The sequence below is a fragment of the Grampus griseus genome (genome assembly GCF_964374135.1).
Source record: "Grampus griseus genome assembly, chromosome: 2".
In the NCBI taxonomy this organism is placed as follows: Eukaryota; Metazoa; Chordata; class Mammalia; order Artiodactyla; family Delphinidae; genus Grampus; species Grampus griseus.
Genome location: NC_139018.1, coordinates 21778968 through 21799747, shown reverse-complemented (window position 1 = coordinate 21799747; position 20780 = coordinate 21778968). Strand labels below are relative to the sequence as shown.

Sequence of the window (20780 nt, the reverse complement as noted above, 5' to 3'; positions counted from 1 at the left end):
GACCCAAAGTTTGGCATGCCACTGGACAGCTGAGAGGGCAACTGCCCATAATACCTGCCCTCTACATAGTATTCATGGTTTAGAAGTTAACTTGACCATGCATACCTCATTTTATTCCTCAACAAACCCTGGGAGGTAGTTACATTGAGTAGGTATCATTACGGCCATGTTCCAGATGAAGAAACTGAGGCTGAGAGGCACAAGTGATTTCCCAAAATCTTATCACTGCTAAGTGGGAGAGTGAGGCCTCCAAATGAGCTCTTCTGACTACTAGTCCAATGCTCGTTCCACTAGCCGAGGACTCCACATCACTGGAAATAACATTAAGGGGAGGATGGGCTTGGAGAAGACAGTCAAGGGCCAGAGTCAGCAATGCACATGCACAACCTGGGCAGAGGATGGTGGAAGTGGACATGGAGGTTTATTTAAAATTGTGGAACAGTGGCAGCTCCATAATGACATGAAAGTAACCAGGGGGAAAGGAGATGATGCCAGTCCTTCCAAGGTTGAGGAAATTAGAGCCACAGGGAAGGGAAGCCAGATGACTTTAGGACAAGAGAGTATAAGGAGAACAATGTACAGGTAGAGGACGCAGACTATTTTCTCACCATCAACAAGAGTTTGAAAGATACAAGATGGCTCAGGTTGGAATGAGTGAATGAATGAAAGGCAAAGGAGCAGGGCAAAGGGGCTCTGGCCTCAGATGAATGATGAGCGACAGCAAGGATGAGGGAGACCATGGGTCAAGAGGGGGTGGGGCTGTAACAGTGACAGGAAAGGAGTAGCTGCTACAGAAGCTGTGGAACATTCCCAAGGTTCCAAGTCCTAGTCCCAGGGTTCTAACTGGAATATTAGTGTGAGGATGTGAACATCACTGTGAGCTTTAGATGAGACAATGTGTATAAAAGTACCTGATGGTACCTGGCAAATAGCAGGTGCTTGAAACCTTTGGTTGAAACTGAAGTTAAGTCATGTGGGCTTCGGGAAATTTTCTCCTCACTGTTGACTTTTGTCTTTCAGCCAAATACTTACTGTATACTATTACAGCAACGTGTTTGAGGTCATCTAATAATGAATCAGACATTGACACTGCTTTTAGCCTCAAGGCACACTGATAGAGACTACAGTGTACTCTGATGGTGAATATTCACTTGTTCAGCAAATAATTATTGAGCATCTATTATGTGCCAGGCACTTGGTGATGCACCAGTGACAACAGAAAGTCCCTGTGAACAAGGAGTTCATGTGGACAAAATAGACAATTAGAAACAGACAAATATTATCAAGTGGGGTTAAGTGCAATGGAAAACACAAAGCAGGGTAGGGAGATAGAGAGTAAATAGGGCACAGAAGGCCCTGTGTCAGATGGGGTGATCTGGGAAGGCCTCCATGAGGAGGTGACAACTGAGCAGAGACCTGAATGGAGTAAGGGAGTGAGATGGGTGACAGTCTTGAAGAACAGTTTTCCAGACAGAGGGAATAGCAAGAGAAAAAGCCCTGAAGCAAAGAACAGCACATGAGCCAGTTCTGAATGAATATGATAAAGCAGAAGGTAGTAAGTGATACAGTGAAGCTGCTGTGGTAGACAAGTTACTCCCGCCTTGGGGTGTTGGTGTATTTGGGGAGAGCATGATGAGGAATCAAGGCAGGCTTCCTGGAGGTACTGGCATCTGAGATGGACCATGATGGAGGAACTATTTGGACCCATGGCAAAGAACACTGTCAATCAAAGCCCAAAAGGAGAAAAGCAAAGGACGTGTGTGGAGGACAAAGAACTGTTTGGTTTGGATGGACAGCACATCTGATAGAGGGAAGTGGTTGACAATCAGGAAGGAAAGGTAAGATAAGACCAAAATGTGGAGGGAGGGAGAAAGGGCAGAAGGGAAGGAAACATACAATTTTTGAACTATCCATCAGGCGTGGGGATAGGTACTTTATATGATTTCACTTAGTTATTATTTATTTCAGTAAATAAAAATTTCTTCCATTAAACAAAATAAATATTTCTTTTAGTAAGTAGCTCCTAATACACATTGCCAAGCTCATGCTAAAGATGACAAACTGAAGCTAGGTTAAACCCAAGAGTGAGCCATGGATACCACAGTAAGGAGGTTAGAGTTTAAGCAGGGAAGTCATGGAAGGTTTGTGGACACAGGAGGGACACAGGCAGCACTGTGCCACCCTGAGATGAACACAGTGTGGAGTAAGGTTCCAGGGTCGGGGACAAGCAAATGATGGTACAGACCTCAGACTACCAACTGACGGGATTAACTGTCTTGTTTCTTTTGTACAGTCGGCCTTTTTGCATCCAAGGATGAGAAACAGCGGATATGGAGCACAGACTGTATTCATTATATTACGTCATTTTACACAAGGGACTTGAGCATCTGCAGATTTTGATATCCACAGGGGCTCCTGTGGTCCCTGCAGATACCAAGGGATGACTGTATTCCCAAGGTCACGTGGCACAGTGATTGGTCTATATTAGGTTGCCAGTACTTGATTAATAGCCCACCCAATTTGAAGTTCAGAAACAAGAAAAGCACAGCACCTGATCAATCTAGTCCTTCTTTTCTTGGGACTCATGTTCCATATGAGAGACTTGGGGCTATTCTTTCAGACCTGCCCAAAGAAGGCTTTTCTTAGACTTTTCAAACTGTAAGGCAAAGTATCAAGAAGGTCCTCAATCTTTGAAAAGCTGGATTTGTTTGTTTTTTCAAATAAAGCAAATTGTGGTGTAACAATACAATAAAACACTACTCATCAGTAGAAAGGGATGAATTTATGCAACATGGATGAATCCCAAATAATAATGTTGAGTGAAAGAAGCCAAATTACAGAACCTACTGTATGATTCCATTTATACAAGATTCTTAAAATCTCAAGCGAATCTTTGTAGGCAGAGTAGTGGGTGCCTGGGGCAGGAGATGGGGGGGTAGTGAGAAAGGAGGATTACAAATAGATAGCAGGAACTTTCGGTGGAAGATACATTCATTATCTTGATTCTAGCGATGACTTCACGGATGTAGACATGTTTCAAAGCTCATCACACTGTACCCTTTAAAAGTGTTTCGTTTATTGTGTGTCTATTATACCTCAGTAAAGCTGGAGGAAAAACATAATGGTCTACAGATCTTAAACAGGGTCCCTATAATCAGGGGGGATAAACACTACAGATTTCTATACGTTTTGTGGCACAGCCTCTTGTGTTCATGAACATTTGTGTTCTCTGCTTTCCAGGCATGTAACAAGGCCACATTTTCCAGCCTCTTTGACAGGAAGGCATGGCCAGGCCCTGCGTTCTGGCCAACAGATTGTGCACGTCCACTTCCCACCCACCACCTGAACAGAGGAGACTCTGAGCACAGCAATGGGTCCCTGAACTCTGGAGCACAGCACCCTGTCGCCACCCTGCACTCACAGTCGAGTGGATGAGAAATAAACTTGAACTGTGCTAATCCACTAAAATCCTGGAGTTGTTAAAGCAGTTAGCCGCCTATGTATAATTTATATAAGGACATTATATAAATTATTTCAATATTATTAATATCAATATATAATATAAAGTATATTAAATATATATGAGGTATAATATAAAGTATTGATATGTCATTAGCATCTGTATTTTACAATACATATTCATATATTAATTGGTATATTAATATGCCTAATACTGATATTAGTATTGGTAGTAGAACAGAGGACAAATCATTGAAAATTAATAAGCCTTAGTTTCCTCCTCTGTGAAAAGGCAGGATATTTTTCTCCTTATCTCACAGGCTATAATAAAGAGTGAATAAAATTATGTATGTATTTGAAAGCTTTTTGAAAACAAGTGTGTTTTTACCTACAATAGAATTACCTTAACTGCCATTAAAAATGTCCATATTTGATATCCTTAGGCCAAGTTCATAGTATTACTTCCAGCAAGGACCAGATGACTTTCCTTTGTTCCAACTCAGAAAGACTCTCAGCTCTAGCAAGTGCCTCATATTTGATATAATCTGAGCAGACATGACCTGCAAACCATTCATAGGGATAATTCTTTCTGGTACAAGATGGGAAATGGATAGGTAGATACATTCAAATGTAAATTCACAAATAATGGATACCTTTAAAAATAAAAATACTATCTGCTCTTCTTCACATTAGGGACTTTATTTATATTCTCTCATTTTATAAATTTTTTACCAAGATGTGGCCCTGAATTCTATTTCTGGAGGGTCACAAAAAGAGTGAAGCAAGGTAGATGTATTGATAACCCAAACCATCACTACTGGAAAAGGAGCCTCAAAGCGCACTGAATGTTAGCAATTCAGGAACGGAAACGCGAGCAACTGGGAGTGCAGAGGGCACATACCTGCCCAGTCACAGAACTCCAGTCAACCCGCGGGATTTCATCCAGGCTCTTCTGGGTAGCACTACCATACATACGATAACAAAAAGTTCTGCCAATACCATATTTAAAGGTATACAGATATATTTTGTTTTTTACAGATTGAAGGTGTGTGGTGACCCTGAATCTAGCAAGTCTATCGGCGCCATTTTTTCCAATAGCATTTGCTCATTTCATGTCTCTGTGTCACGTTTTGGTAGTTCTTACAATATCTCAAACTTTTTCATTATTACATTTGTCATGGTGATCTGTGATCAGTGATTTTTGAAGTTACTATTATAACTGTCGTAGAAAGGGCAAGAGAACTAGAATTAGAAGTGGAGCCTGAAGATGTCATTGAATTGCTGCAATCTCATAATAAAACCTTAACAGATGAGGAGCTGCTTCCTACAGATGAGCAAAGAAAGTGGTTTCTTGAGATGGAAACTACTCTTGGTGAAGATGCTGTGAAGACGGTTGAAATGACAACACATTTGCGATAATGTATTTAATGACAACAGCATTCAGAATATTGCATAAATTTAGTTGATAAAGCAGTGGCAGGGTTTGAGAGGATTGACTCCCGTTTTGAAAGAAGTTCTACAGTGGGTAAAATGCTATCAAACAGCACTGCATGCTGCAGAGAAATCATTCCTGAAAGGAAGAGTCAACCAACGTAGCAGACTTCATGGCTGTCTTGCTTTAAGAAGTTGCCACAGCAACCCATCCTTCAGCAACCACCATCCTGATCAGTCAGCATCAAGGCAAGACCCTCCACCAGCAAAAAAGATCACAATTCGCTGAAGGCTCAGATGATGGTTCACATTTTTTAGCAACAAAGCTTTTTTTTAATTTTATTTATTTATTTTTGGCTGCGTTGGGTCTTTGTTGCTGCACGCAGGCTTTCTCTAGTTGTGGCGAGCGGGGTCTACTGTTGGTTGCAGTGCACAGGCTTCTCATTGCAGTGACTTCTCTTGTTGCAGAGCACAGGCTCTAGGTGCTCGGGCTTCAGTAATTGTGGCACATGGGCTCCGTCGCTGTGGCTCGTGGGCTCTAGAGCGCAGGCTCGGTAGTTGTGGCACACAGACTCAGTTCCTCGGTGGCATGTGGGATCTTCCTGGACCAGGGCTCGAACCCGTGTCCCCTGCATTGGCAGGCAGATTCTTAACCACTGCACCACCAGGGAAGCCTCCAGAGGATTTTTAAATTAAGGTATCTATCCTGTTTTTTAGACATAATGCTATTGCACACATAACATACTAGAGTGCGAACATAACTTTTATAGGTACTGGGAAACCAAACACTTTGCCTGACTCGCTTTATTGCAATATTCACTTTGTTGCAGTGGTCTGGAAGGGAAGCTGAAATGTCTCCGAGGTCTGCCTGTACAATATTCTTTCCTTAGACACCAGTACTGAGGGGTTAAGGAAGGATGACAAAATCCTGGAGTTGAAAACAAAGATGAACAGCTCCCAACTGGTTGCTTTCTGAATGCGTAGTGCAAGCAGCAGACACTCAGTGTGAGGGAGGTGGGGGCACCGGACTGAAATATGCCCAAGTGGAAAGTGCCTCCACGGTCCCAGCATCCTCTTTGGGAAAAGGACAATTACTTGGCAAAGGGAAAGCGGCAAGTCTCCCGGGATACATTCCGGCTCAAACTAATGATGTGTTGCTTGAGGCAACCAATTTGTCCAAACAAACCAATTCTGAAGAGGAGGAGGGGCGAGGCACCTCATGAAAGTAAACCTGGCATGGGCTCCCTACCCCCATCCAGCCCTCCCCCTCCCTCCACCCTCCCTCCCTCCTCTTCTCAGGGAAGCTTTTCTTCCTGATTCTAATTCTGCAGAAAAATGCCATAGACACAAGTGGTTTCACAAAGCATGCTGAGTGAGCCCACCCTTCAGTCAATGAGAACAGAAAGAATAAAAGAAACTGCCTTTCTGTAAAGGCAGTTTACAGAAACTAGCCAAGGACATAAAGGAGAACCTCTTCGGAGTTCCACTTGGCCGTTTTTCCACAACTTAAAAGAATTTTCCTCCCATTGACTAAGTCCTAGCTCTAAAACATGAGGAATTCTGAAAACCGTATTATATCGCTATCATCATAATGACTACTCCTTATTTTATTCCAGAAACTTTATGTTCCAGGTCTCCCTGAACCCTCAAAATAAACCTGCAAGCTCAATTATCATTATTATTTCCATTCTACAGTTGAGGAAACTAAAGGTCACTGAGGTTAAATAATCTGCCGAAGGTCACGGAGCAGGGGAGTAGCAGGAGTGGACTTTGGTCTGTCAAACTCAGAAGATCATGGCTTTCCGTCACTCTATATCTACTTCCTGCAAAGAGTAAGCAACTAGCATCATGCCAGCGAAAAATCACAAGTATATGACAGCAATGTTTGAAACAACGGCCTCCCCCACAAAGCAAACAGGCCAGCACTCAACCCCCAAACAAACAGGCCAGCCCCCAAACAAACACATATAGCACAGAAGAAATTTTAAAATGCTCTAGTAACGTATTTAATTTTCTAAGTGGAAGTATTTTCATTCTCACCGAGCTGAGGTCCCTGTGCTATACATCATGTTCCCACTAGCTATCTGTCTTACACATGGTAATGTATTTATGTCAAGCCTAATCTTCCAATTTGTCCCGCCCTCCCCTTCCCACCCTGTGTCCACATGTCCGTCCTCTTAAACTCCGCCCTGTAGGACTGGGTGCAGTGAAGTGGTCCTTGCAGAGAGCTCAGCCACAGGACGGGCAGAGCTGCACAGCGTCAACAAGCCTGGACATCAATCCTAATTGTGTCCCTTAACTAATGTGTGGCTCTGGGCATTGGTGTTGTCATCTATAAAAGGAAGATCATAACACTACAAAGACCACCACAGAAAGTAATGAATAAAAGGCACTACAGTTGTCACCTCCTCTTCAGGACTAGTGCATTAGCAATTCTAAAAGGAACTTGCAAAATCTCTGGTTGGAGGTCACAGGTTTTTTTATTAAGCACTTCTAAAATATCTAGTTTAGATAATCTGTATGGAGCACAGCATCTTAAACTCTACCACTCTTTCTCATATCTTGGTCTACATAGATGGTTCAATAATCACAAGGACCTATTTCAATATCACAGAAAAGCTTTCCCCAAATCACCTTCTTTGCACTCTCTGAGCTAAATAAATACGAAAGGAAAATATGGCTGCTTTGGTCAAAGAATATATAGGGTAAGTGAAATTCTGAGATACCCAGACAGAGAGAGAACCCCCCACTGCACCCACACACATACGTCAATTGTTTTTTAGAAAATTTAAAAGACTATAGTAAAACCCAAATAAGAACAGGAAAACAAAATGAATGGATACGACTGGATAAATGGCTAACATGTGAAAACACAGGAAAGAAGTCTTATTTACACACTGGCTGCACCTATCTGTTCCCTTTTAGTTCTTCCCTGTCATGAAGTTACATTTCAATTAGCAAATACACTTAAGCCTAGGTAACTGGAGAACAGGATTGGGAACAAGGGTCTTCTAGCCCTATATCAGAATAGTTAATTTATTCCACAAATGTCCACTGCGTAAGTTCAACGTGCCAGGCAGTGTTCTGGGAATATAAAATGAATATGATGTGGTTCCTGCTTCCAAGAAGGCCTCAGTGTAGTGGGGACTCCTGAACAAGTCACTGCCACCCAATGAGATAAACTCATGAGGGAGGTTTGTACATAGCTCCCGGGATGCAGAGAAAGCAGCGCTGGGCCCCCAGAAGGTTCTCTATAACTGCTGCCCACAACTTACTCCATTCACAAACACCAGCCTCTCATTACCAGGCACCAGGCAGGGAAACTGAGGAGAGAGGCTTGGACTGAATCCCAACACTACCCTTTCAGTTGTGTGACTTTGGCCAAATCATTTAATCTCCTTAGCTGTGTTTCTGCTTCTACAAAATGGGGTAGTAATATCTACTCTTAAGATTATGAAGATTAAATGTGTATGTGCATGTGTGTAACACATTCCTAGCATACAGATGTTCCATAGCTAAAAACTATTTTTTAAGTTATATATAATGATCCTTTTAACAGCAAAAATTTGTAGGTTATCCGTTCTTCATAGACAGATGTCATACACTTCACTCTTTTCTGTATTTGCAACGACTGGCAAAATACCAGTTTTACTCAATAAAAATTTGTGTTTCTGAGAAACTTTTGAACCTCTTTGAAAAGAAATTTTCAAAGAGAGCAATCATTAGTTTTAAAATACTGATTTAAATCCAAAATGTAGGGCTTCCCTGGTGGCGCAGTGGTTGAGAGTCCGCCTGCCGATGCAGGGGACACGGGTTTGTGCCCTGGTCAGGGAGGATCCCACGTGCCGCGGAGCGGCTGGGCCCGTGGGCCATGGCCGCTGAGCCTGCGCGTCCGGAGCCTGTGCTCCGCAACGGGAGAGGCCACAGCAGTGAAAGACCCGCATACCGCAAAAACAAAAAAAAATCCAAAATGTACAACTTAATGGGAACAACAATATCAAGGATCCTGGGGCATCCTAATAACAGAAATGGGGCCAAATTTCTATTTGTTAATGAAAGAGCAAAAGATGTAATTTGTTTTAAAAATATGTTCTACTGTTCTTCGATTTTGAGGAGGGCACTATTACTCAGGAGGGATACAAATTATCACTGAAATTCATAGTTAGACAAAAGAATTTTTAAAATAAGTTAGCTCATTTTGTTTTCCAAGCAAAATATATTCAAGGTGAAAAAGAATCATAAAATACAAATGTGCCTTAAGAATAACAAGAATCCCCTGTAGCCCCATCATGCACAATGATAATTACTGTTTACTGGGAATCTGGGCCCCCTGGTCTAGTGTTCTACCAGCTGCAGCAGGATTACGACAAAACAGGCAACAGAGAAACGTGTTACATCTTATAAAGAGGCACACGGCCCCGGTGATGTTCTCATTCTACCCTTAACCAATCATGACAACAGAAACTTTCTAAGCATATAAAAAGTGCTTGTCACAAAAATTGAACTCCCGAGTCCATAGGTTTCTACCTATCATAAACACTTGTTTCTGAGGGGGGGGGGGGAAGAAGAGGCCCAAATCCCTGGGGATCTCCTACTGCTCTGGCAGAATTCCATTGTGATCAGTTAAATGCAAATAAATCAAGAACATCTGGTCTACATTTGTTTTAAAGCCCACGAGGGTTTAAATACAAAGAACGTTTGGCAAAATGTATTCCTGAGTCTATTGAATTAGAATTTTTAAAAAAGGCCAAGAGGTATAGCAGAGCATGAGACAAAGTAGAGTTACCTTTGTAAATCCAGGAAAGTTTGTCAAAATATTTCTTTCTGGTTTCTCTGGTTTCCCAACACTTTAGCAATGGCATGCACTTCCAACTCAAATTTGCTAATTTATGTATGTTTGGGTTTCTATACCTTGAGATCTGACCAGGTAACCAGATAGGCACTATGGGTTAATGAAAGACTAAAATGATTTGTAGATGTATATAAATATATATATGTGTGTATGTGTATATAAATATATGTGTCTGTGTGTGTATATATATATACACACACACATATAAATATAAATTATACATATACATAGATACATACATAAATACCATATCATTTCAGGACTTTTCAAAATCTTTAATAAGCTAATACATGTTACAAATCTCCAGCAAAGGTGGCAGGGGGACTTCCCTGGTGGTCCAGTGGTTATGAATCCGCCTTCCAATGCAGAGGACATGGGTTCGATCCCTGGTCAGGGAACTAAGATTCCCACATGCTGCATGGCAACTAAGCCTGTGCCCCACAACTACTGAGCCCACGTGCCGCAACTAGAGAGCCCACATGCCGCAAACTACAGAGCCCATGCGCCACAACTACAGAGCCCACGTGCTCTGGAAACCTCGTGCCACAGCCAGAGAGAAGCCCGCACACCACAACAAAGAGCCTGCACACAGCAACGAAAGATCCCATATGCCGCAACTAAGACCTGACGCAGCCGAAAATTAAAAAAATAAAATAAATACTTTTTAAAAAAACAAAGGTGGCAGGTCATGACCTAACTCGTTGGCCCCAGCATCCTGGCTTTTCTTAGGCGGCTGCATGGGACACACTTGGGAGAAATGCTGGACTCTTAAACCCAAATGGGATACAGATGTCTGGGATGCAGATGACTCTCACCACCTGGAATCCCACTCCTTTCATGCAAGGATCCATTCAACAGACAACTATTAAACACCTGCTATGTGCTTCACCCAGCATCAAGTTTCTCAGTTTGCATATACACCTGAGCATTGTCATCCCACACGTAAACCGACACCTTTCTTATGCATAAAAGAAACCCAGGGGCTTCCCTGGTGGCGCAGTGGTTGAGAGTCCGCCTGCCGATGAAGGGGACACGGGTTCGTGCCCCGGTCCGGGAAGATCCCACATGCCGCAGAGCGGCTGGGCCCGTGAGCCATGGCCGCTGAGCCTGCGCGTCCAGAGCCTGTGTAACCAAAATGGAGGCCCACTACTTAACAGCAGCTTGTGCTACTGTAAACATTTTTGTGTTTTCTCTTCTCTTGGTTGCAATGGACTTCCAAGGCAGAAGGCTTATTTTTATTCCTTCAACCCTCTTACCATTTATCAACTCAGGTAAAACTAGGGGCATTACAGAGCTACTGTATGTGATGACAGGGTGTGCCTGTCATCTAGGGAAAGGGGACCCTGGGGAGACAGGGGGTGCTATTAGGGATCTTGCCTAGTCCCACTTTTGCCATTTGCACTGGAAAGCCAAACCCCAGAGCAAACCTCTACACTGCTCTCCAGCTCTGCCCACACCCCGTGATTTAACCAAGGTGAGGGGATTGGGGATTTATTTGCCTTCCTCCTGCTAATTATCCCCTTAGTGAGAAAACGAGAAGAAAGTGTAGGCTGATCACAGAGTCCTTCCCTGCACAATTATGCTGGGAATCGGGATTGCCCTGTGGGGATGCCAGCTTCTTGCAGGACTCCTACCGCAAAGGACAGCGAGGAGGTACGGCTTGCTGTGGCCTCGTACAGAGCAACAGAGCCAGGCAGACAGGCCGGGCCTGGGCCACCATAATCCCGCTCCACACAGGAGATGAATCGCGGAGCATCTGCCCCAGCCGCATCTGCAGGGAAACCCCTGGGCTGGCGGGGCAACTTCTCTTCACCCTCTTCTTCCCTCCGCAATGCTAAAGGACATGGGGGTCGAGAGTGGGCAGATAAATGACAGAAGTCTCCCCAAGGAAGGTCCTCCCAAGGACCCCCAAGCCCTCAGCACAGGAACCCATCATCCTGAAACCCCGCAGCGTCTCTCCACTTACCCCGGCTCACTGCTGAGGACCGCGAAGCCCCTCTCTGATCCCATCACACAACGCGTATGGTTTACAGTCCTCTTTGGGGCAATAAAGGAGTAGGCAATAATTACCCTCATTTCCCATGCTAAAGGGAAATAAGGCACAGGGCTATTCAATTAGGATTGTTTTTTTACTCCTAGGGCGCTGTACGAAACACCTCTGCACACACCCTGTTGCCCTGCCTGTGCAGGGGTGCCCAGCCCCATTTCACAGATGAGGAAGAGAAGCTCCAGGGAGGGGAGACAGAGGTGGATGAGAATCTGCTCCCCAGCCTGAGGGATTCAGTTTACCCTGACTGAAACATCCAGCCTCAAAGTAGGGCTCTCCCAGAGGCTGGCCAGTGCCACAGGCCCGGTGCTGGGCAGAGGATGGGTAGCCACCTGGCTGGGGGCACTCTTCCACGTTTATCAATTTCTTTGAAGCTCTCAATACCTCAACTGAAAGCATCTGTAAATTCCCCATTGCTGGGGTAGATGGGTAAGTGCCACAGGCTTCGAAAATACTTGGTCGTCCTCCTAAACCTTGTTTTTCCTTATTTCCTTCTATCCTGGGACCCAGGATGAGTTAAAGGCTTTTCAAAGCCAGAACTCCACCCTGTTGGCACCGGTCAGGTATATATATGTATTTCCTCTATACCTATCTGTACAGCAGGTCTGGAAGGTAACAGCAAACTGATAACATGATGACTCTGGCACTGCCAGGTTTGGGAGCCACTGGAAAAGGCTTTGGAACTTTAACTAAGACACAGATTTGTCCATTCCTTAGTGGTGTTCTCTTAGACAAGTCTCTTAACCTTCTACAGACTCAGGGTCAACTAGGATATGAGAATGATGCCTGCCAGCAGGATTCTTGTAAAGGCAGAGATAATCCACATCTGACACACAGCACACACTCAGTAAGTCCTGGCTATGATTATTACTACTTCTGCAAAAGAGGACGGTTGCTAAAAGGCCACACATCTAGCCTCCCTGTAGCTGCAGAAACCGCCTCCTGCTGAAGGAGGGAACCGAGAGCATCACTCAACATTCTCTAGTCCTGGTTTTGCATTTGTGTCTCTGGAGTGACCCCAGCCTGCAGGACATTTAGTTCCTGGTAGGGACCAAAGTGTGTTGGCTATTCTCCATTTGCTTCACCACCACCCCTCACTACAAAGCCATTCTCCACCTCTCTACACCTGCTCTGTGGCCTGGTGGCTGACTGCTGTGGGCTGCCTCACCAGGGCTCCATGCCCTTTGGTTTCCGACAAGATCTGCTGATGCGAGGACCAACACAAGATCTGGGTAGTTATTCTCCCCACTTTGCCAAGTCTCTGGCAGTGGTGTTTCTCTTTCTATAGCCATAGCACCTGTGGGGCAGCCCCTCTTCCATGAATCTAGGTCTTGTTGCCTCTGTAAGCAGTTCTTTCATTAAACTCTCTTCAGATAAACCCCTCTGAGGGCACCATCTGCTTCCTGCTAGGACCCTGACCAAAACAACACAGGGCAGGAGGCTTTCTCAATGAAAAGGGAGATACTAAACATAATTATAAGCTTTGGGGACAGCTTAACAATGTCCAGTTCAGGCTACGACTCTGATCTTCATCATTTGAACCTCTAGGAATTAAAGCAATTTTCACCTAAGTAAAGAGGCCACCAAAAAGAACAGCCTGAGCCTAGAGATCTTGACTTTTGCTGCAGTGAGGAGCCCACCTCTACTTCTCTAAAGCAATAAGAACCCTGGGGCAGGAGAGAGAAGAAATCACATCCTTGACGATCATTCATTCTGTGTCAGGCATTATGTTAAGACGTTGTACATAAACTGTCTCACTTGGAGTGAGTAATAATTTGGCTGAGGTAAGAACTATTATTACGGCCATTTTTCAGATGAGGAAACTGAGTCGTAAAGATACTAAGAATCTTGCCCAAGGTCACAATGGCAGAAGGAGGATCTGAACCTGAGCAGTCTGACTCCAGCGTCTGTGTGCTCTTAGCCTCCTCCACGGGAAGGCTTGGCAAAGAGGTTGAGGGCAAGGAGATGCAAACGGGAGGCAAGCACCACCTCTCTTCCTCACCACCTCAGCTTGTGACTTCCCATCCACAATATGCTCCCATCCATGAAATGCTCCCCAGGGTGGAGAGGGGGGTATGAGGGCATATTTCAGCTGCTGATCAAGATCATCCGTCACAGAGCATCAACCAGAACTGAGGGTGTCAGTGCAAACAAAATGCAATAAAGAACTGTGGCTTGTGAAGAGAGAGAGAGAAACCATCGTAAACTAGGATTCCTTGCAATATTATCAAATACCAAACCAAATCCTGTCTCAACCCTTTAGTCTGCAAGAGGGATCGCTCTTACTTGTAGAACCTCCCAGTAGCACACACCGTGAGGACAAATGTTACCCAAGTTTGAAAATGATCCAGAAACAAATTCCTAAAGCACACCTTTGAGAAGGAAAAACAGATATTGTTGGACACACTGGGTAAATTCATCTACAGAGAAACCATCAGTAACTCTATCACTTTCAAAGGAAAGCAATCCCTTGGGCCAAATAACCAAAACACTAACCACACACAACATCTTCCCAATGCTGCCCTAAACCCAACCCATAATACAGTGCTTGCTGACAGGCCCATATTCTACCTGCAAAGCCAGCCAGCATTCCACCCTACACCTACCGGAAATGTAATAAATGAGAACATGGGATGTTATACACTAGTGCATAGCTCAATCCAGGCACAACAGAAAAAACAGAACTGCGAAATGATCTGTACTCTGGACACAGTGGCTGCATCCTGATTCTCATTCCACTTCACATAACATTTCCTTTTTCTCTGCTTAAATGTAACCTCCCTCTTGCTGAATAGGGAAGGTGCGTGGGTGGTAGGATGAAAGATTCAGCCTTGTTCATATTACACATAGTTTGGTTAACCAAGGAGAAAATAAATTGACAGGGAACCGTACTTGTACAGAACAGTCAGAAAACAGCCCCTTAAGATACACTGACAAATGGTTTCTCAGTATTGATAACCTTGCCAACCAACCAGCCAATCTGTGTGCATGTTTTTTCCCAGTGCAATTTTGAACCACTCAGGATTCTAGCTTTTTGACTGGATGACTATGCCTGAACTCATTCTGCAAACAAAGCTGGCTGCAGAGATTTGATGAGTGGCAACAGGTCACCAAAAGTGATTTGCAGAGCCCTCTGGCTTGGGGCTCCATCTTACCAGTCGAGTCGGCCCTGGAAGCCAGGCCACTCTGCTCCTCAGCACTGATGAGCTGCAGGCCTGTGTACGAAGGGCCAAAACTAGGACTACTGGTGTCTTCAGAATGTGTGGTCCAGCTGCTCTCGGAGGGCAGAGGGCATCTCCTCAGGGAGCTGAAGGAAGGGCACGTCCAGCAGGGCATGGTCAATGATATGGCTGGGGACAGACGGAAAACCAAAAACATACAGTATAAATAGTTGTACTTTGTTTATCTTTAGTGCTTGTCTGACTTTGATGTTATGAAAGTCAGGCAAGCACTAAAACAACACAAGCACTATGAAATCTCAACAGCCGTACAAGGCAAGGAAGTGTCACTCATGATATAGACAGGGAAAACTAATTGACTGAGACCCCACAGTGAGTCAGTATCAAAACCGGTACTACAATTAAGGTCTAATGACCCTCAAATCAAAGGTAAGCTCACCAAAGAATATGAGTGATTTTAGGCTCTACTTTTTTTTTTCTTTTTTGGCTGCATTGGGTCTTTGTTGCTGCCCATGGGCTTTCTCTAGTTGTGGCGAACGGGGGCTACTCTTTGTTGCGGTGCGTGGGCTTCTCATTGCAGTGGCTTCTCTTCTTGCGGAGCACGGACTGTAGGCGCGCAGGCTCAGTAGTTGTGGCACACAGGCTTAGTTGCTCCACAGCATGTGGGATCTCCCCAGACCAGGGCTCAAACCTGTGTCCCCTGCATTGGCAGGAGGATTCTTAACCACTGTGCCACCTGCGAAGTCCCTAGGCTCTACTTTTATTTCTAAACCTAGGTTTCGGTTTCATTCAGACCTAAACTACATGCAGTTTTACCCTTACCCTTACATTTCCTCCATTTTTAGTGGCACACCAACACTCTCAAGAAAACTTACCGATTTGCACTGCAAAATTAGAGCTAAATTGGATTAAGGGATAAGAATGTGAATATAGATGTATTTGCATATGAATGTGATATGTCTCCGCTTGCCTTGAGTTTGACTGTAACTGGAGAATCTGTAGACTTTTACATATACAAATTCAGATCTACTAGGACTGCTGACCTGGCATACAATGAAAAATATCTTTAAGGGGGAAGTGCACAGGGTTTGGCTTTATCTCTGTAACCTTGAGCACCAAAGTTAGCAAAAAACACTTCGGAAAGTTTCTTTTTTTAAAATCAAGTTTCCTAATGTTCCTAATTTGTCTTTGGTTAATTGCCTATCACATGGTTTCTCCACCGTGTTGCATAAGAATCTGATCGCAAATTTACTGACAAGTACTGAAAACAAGTGCTGAAAAGAGTGTGGACAGGGAAGGAAGAATTAAAAAAAAAGAAAGAAACTAGCAATTATTGAGTACCCATGAAATGTCAGACACTCGTACAAATGTTATCTCATCTTGCCCATGGGTCCTGAGAGTTAGACAGTGGTCTTCCTTTACACAGGGGGTAACAGACTCAAAGAGGTTAAGTAGCTTGTCCAAAAACATAGAGTCAGTCAGGCCTCCTGGCTGGAGAATCCAAATTATGGTGTTGGGCTCAGAAACAGGAAGAGATACTGAGATTTAAGAGGAAAATGAATAAATAAATAGCAATATCTGTGACATGGTGTAAATATGAAACTACAGAGAATTTTCATTTTATTTTCTTAGGCATTTATAAAACATAGAGATCTTTTCTCTATCTGGAATGCTTATGGCTCACACCCCATTTTCCGTAAAAATGTGACCTTCTCCTAGCTATTCTCTCCAAAGATGCAAGTCCCCTTCTCTGCTTTATTTCTCCTTAACGTTATCTCTAACAGCCTATATGTCCCATGTCTTCCTCGCTAGAATTCAAGCTCCTTGGGGGCAAGGATTTTGGTTCATTATTGTTCACTCTTCTGCCCTGAAGGCCAGAAGGATTTGCTACCCCAAAATATGCCTTTTTGGCATAAGGATTATTTTAGGTTTATTATATTTTAGAAACAGCTGATGAGGGAGAAGCTCTGAAAAGTCAGTGAAAGTTACCCTATTGTAAGGGACATTTACATTTATAAGGGAAATCTCCATTTGTAAAGCTGTCTCTCTGTACCAGGAATAGGAGGAGGTCCAAATCTCTAGAGACCCTTTACCAGCAGAGAAGGCCTGGACTTAAATCTGCAAAACAACCTTACCCTTGTTTACCAGGGTAACCTGGTAACTTACCCAAACTGGCCTATTCCCTCCCCCAACATCCTCTTTTGTCTTTAGCTGGTATTTAAGGTGGTGGTTTGGGCCATTTCAGGGAGTTATTCATTTTTTTTCTGGGTACCTCCTATGTATATAGGAGTATACATGTTTATTAAACTTCTGGGGAGCTGCTCAGAGCTACGTCCCAGGGACTTGGGACTGCAGGCAGCAGTGTGGCAGACAGGGTCTTGGTGCTCCAGCTGGGTGTCAGGCCTGTGCCGCTGAAGTGGGACAGCCGAGTTCAGGACAGTAGTCCACCAGAGACCTCCTGGCTTCACATAATATCAAACAGGGAAAGCTCTCCCAGAGATCTCCATCTCAACGCTAAGACCCAACTTCACTCAATGACCAGCAAGCTACAGTGCTGGACACCCCATGCCAACCAACTAGCAAGACAGGAACACAACCACACCCATTAGCAGAGAGGCTGCCTAAAATCATAAGGTCACAGACACCCCAAAACACACCAATGGATGCGGTCCTGCCCACCAGAAAGACAAGATCCAGCCTCATCCACCAGAACACAGGCACGAGTCCCCTCCACCAGGAATCCTACACAACCCACTGAACCAACCTCACCCACTGGGGGCAGACACCAAAAACAATGGGAACTACAAACCTGCAGCCTGCGAAAAGGAGACCCCAAACACAGTAAGTTAAGCAAAATGAGAAGACAGAGAAACACACAGCAGAGGAAGGAGTAAGGTAAAAACCCACCAGGGGCTTCCCTGGTGGCACAGTGGTCGAGAGTCCACCTGCCGATGCAGGAGACACGGGTTCGTGCCCCGGTCCGGGAAGATCTCATGTGCCGCGGAGCAGCTGGCCCCGTGAGCCACGGCCACTGAGCCTGCGCGTCCGGAGCCTGTGCTCTGCTACGGAAGAGGCCACAACAGTGAAAGGCCCGCGTACCACAAAAAAAAAAAAAAAAACAGACCTAACAAATGAAGAGGAAATAGGCAGTCTAACTGAAAAAGAATTCAGAGTAATGATAGTAAAGATGATCCAAAATCTTGGATATAAAATGGAAAAAATACAAGAAATGTTTAACAAGGACCTAGAAGAACTAACGAGGAAACAAACAACGATGAACAACACAATAAATGAAATTAAAAATTCTCTAGAAGGAATCAATAGGGGAATAACGGATAAATGACCTAGAAGATATAATAGTGGAAATAACTATCACAGAGCAGAATAAACAATGAAAAGAATTGAGGACAGTCTCAGAGACCTCTGGGACAACATTAAATGCACCAACATTTGAATTATAGCAGTCCCAGAAGAAGAAGAGAAAAAGAAAGGAACTGAGAAAATATTTGAAGAGATTATAGTTGAAAACTTCCCTAATACAGTAAAATAAATAGTCAATCAAGTCCAGGAAGCACAGAGAGTTCCATACAGGATAAATCCAAGGAGAAACAGGCCAACACACATATTAATCAAACTATCAAAAATTAAAATACAAAGAAAAAATATTAAAAGCAGCAAAGGAAAAACAACAAACAACATACAAGGGAATCACCATAAGGTTAGCAGCTGATCTTCCAGCAGAAACTGTGCAAGCCAGAAGGGAGTGGCAGGACATATTTAAAGTGATAAAAGGGGAAAACTTACAACCAAAATTACTCTACCCAGCAAGGATCTCATTCAGATTCAACAGAGAAATTAAAACCTTTACAGACAAGCAAAAGCGAAGAGAATTCAGCACCACCAAGCCAGCTTTACAGCAAATGCTAAAGGAACTTCTCTAGGTAGGAAACACAAGAGAAGGAAAAGACCTACAATAACAAACCCAAAACAATTAAGAAAATGGTAATAGGAACATGCATATCAAAAGCTACCTTAAATGTAGCTATTTACTTACAATGGCTTAAATGCTCCAACCAAAAGACATAAACTGGCTGAATGGATATAAAAACAAGACCCATACATATGCTGTCTACAAGAGACCCACTTCAGACCTAGGGACACACACAGACTGAAAGTGAGGGGATGGAAAAAGTTATTGCATGCAAACGGAAATCAAAAGAAAGCTGGAGTAGCAATTCTCATATCAGACAAAATAGACTTTATTTTTGTTTTTGTTTTTGCGGTACGCGGGCCTCTCACTGTTGTGGCCTCTCCCGTTGCAGAGCACAGGCTCCGGATGCGCAGACCCAGCCACTGCGCGGCATGAGGGATCTTCCCGGACCAGGGCACGAACCCGTGTCCCCTGCATCGGCAGGCGGACACTCAACCACTGCACCACCAGGGAAGCCCCAAAATAGACTTTAAAATAAAGACTACTACAAGAGACAAAGAAGGACACTACATAATGATCAAGGGATCAACCCAAGAAGAACATAGAACAATTATAAATATTTACGCACCCAACATAGGAGCACCTCAATACATAAGGCAAATGCTAATAGCCATAAAAGGGGAAATCAACAGTAACACAATCATACTAGGGGACTTTAACACCCCACTTTCACCAATGGACAGATCATCCAAAATGAAAATAAATAAGGAAACACAAGCTTTAAATAATACATTAAACAAGATGGACTTAATGGATATTAACAGGACATTCCATCCAAAATCAACAGAATACACTTTCTTCTCAAGTGCTCATGGAACATTCTCCAGGATAGATCATATCTTGGGTCACAAATCAAGCCTTGGTAAACTTAAGAAAACTGAAATCATATCAAGTATCTTTTCCAACCACAACGCTAAGAGACTAGATATCATTTACTGGAAAAAAATCTGTAAAAAATACAAACACATGGAGGCTAAACAATACACTACTAAATAACCAAGAGATCACTGAAGAATTCAAAGAGGAAATCAAAAAATACCTAGAAACAAATGACAATGAAAATATGATGACCCAAAACCTATGGGATGCAGCAAAAGCAGTTCTAAGAGGGAAGTTTATAGCAATATAATCCTACCTCAAGAAACAAGAAACATCTCAAATAAACAACCTAACCTTGCACCTAAAGCAATTAGAGAAAGAAGAACAAAAAACCCCAAAGTTAGAAGAAGGAAAGAAATCATAAAGATCAGATCAGAAAGAAATGAAGGGAACAGTAGCAAATGTCAATAAAATTAAAAGCTGGTTCTTTGAGAAGGTAAACAAAATTGATAAACCATTAGCCAGACTCATCAGGAAAAAAAGAGAGACTATTCAAATCAGTAGAATTAGAAATGAAAAAGGAGAAGTAACAACTGACACTGCAGAAATACAAACGATCACGAGAGATTACTACAAGCAACTATATGCCAATAAAATGGACAACCTGGAAGAAATGGACAAATTCTTAGAAAAGCACAACCTTCCAAGACTGAAACAGGAAGAAATAGAAAATATAAACAGACCAATCACAAGCACTAAAATTGAGACTGTGATTAAAAATCTTCCAACAAACAAAAGCCCAGGACCAGATGACGTCAACGACGAATTCTATCAAACATTTAGAGAAGAGCTAACACCTATCCTTCTCAAACTCTTCCAAAATATAACAGAGGGAGGAACACTCCCAAACTCATTCTACAAGGCCACCATCACGCTGATACCAAAACCAGACAAGGATGTCACAAAGAAAGAAAACTACAGCCCAATATCACTGATGAACAT

At 43.4% G+C, this 20780-nt stretch overlaps 1 protein-coding gene across 1 annotated transcript in view; it reads right to left on the bottom strand.

The window, feature by feature from the left end:
* The window catches only part of STON2 (stonin 2), a 151249-nt gene that overhangs the window by 74162 nt on the left and 56307 nt on the right, over positions 1 to 20780 (bottom strand). Inside the window, exon 4 of the mRNA XM_082648922.1 lies at positions 14945 to 15139. Coding sequence (XP_082505048.1) covers positions 14945 to 15139 — 195 coding nt within the window. The remainder of the gene's footprint in view (positions 1 to 14944; positions 15140 to 20780) is intronic.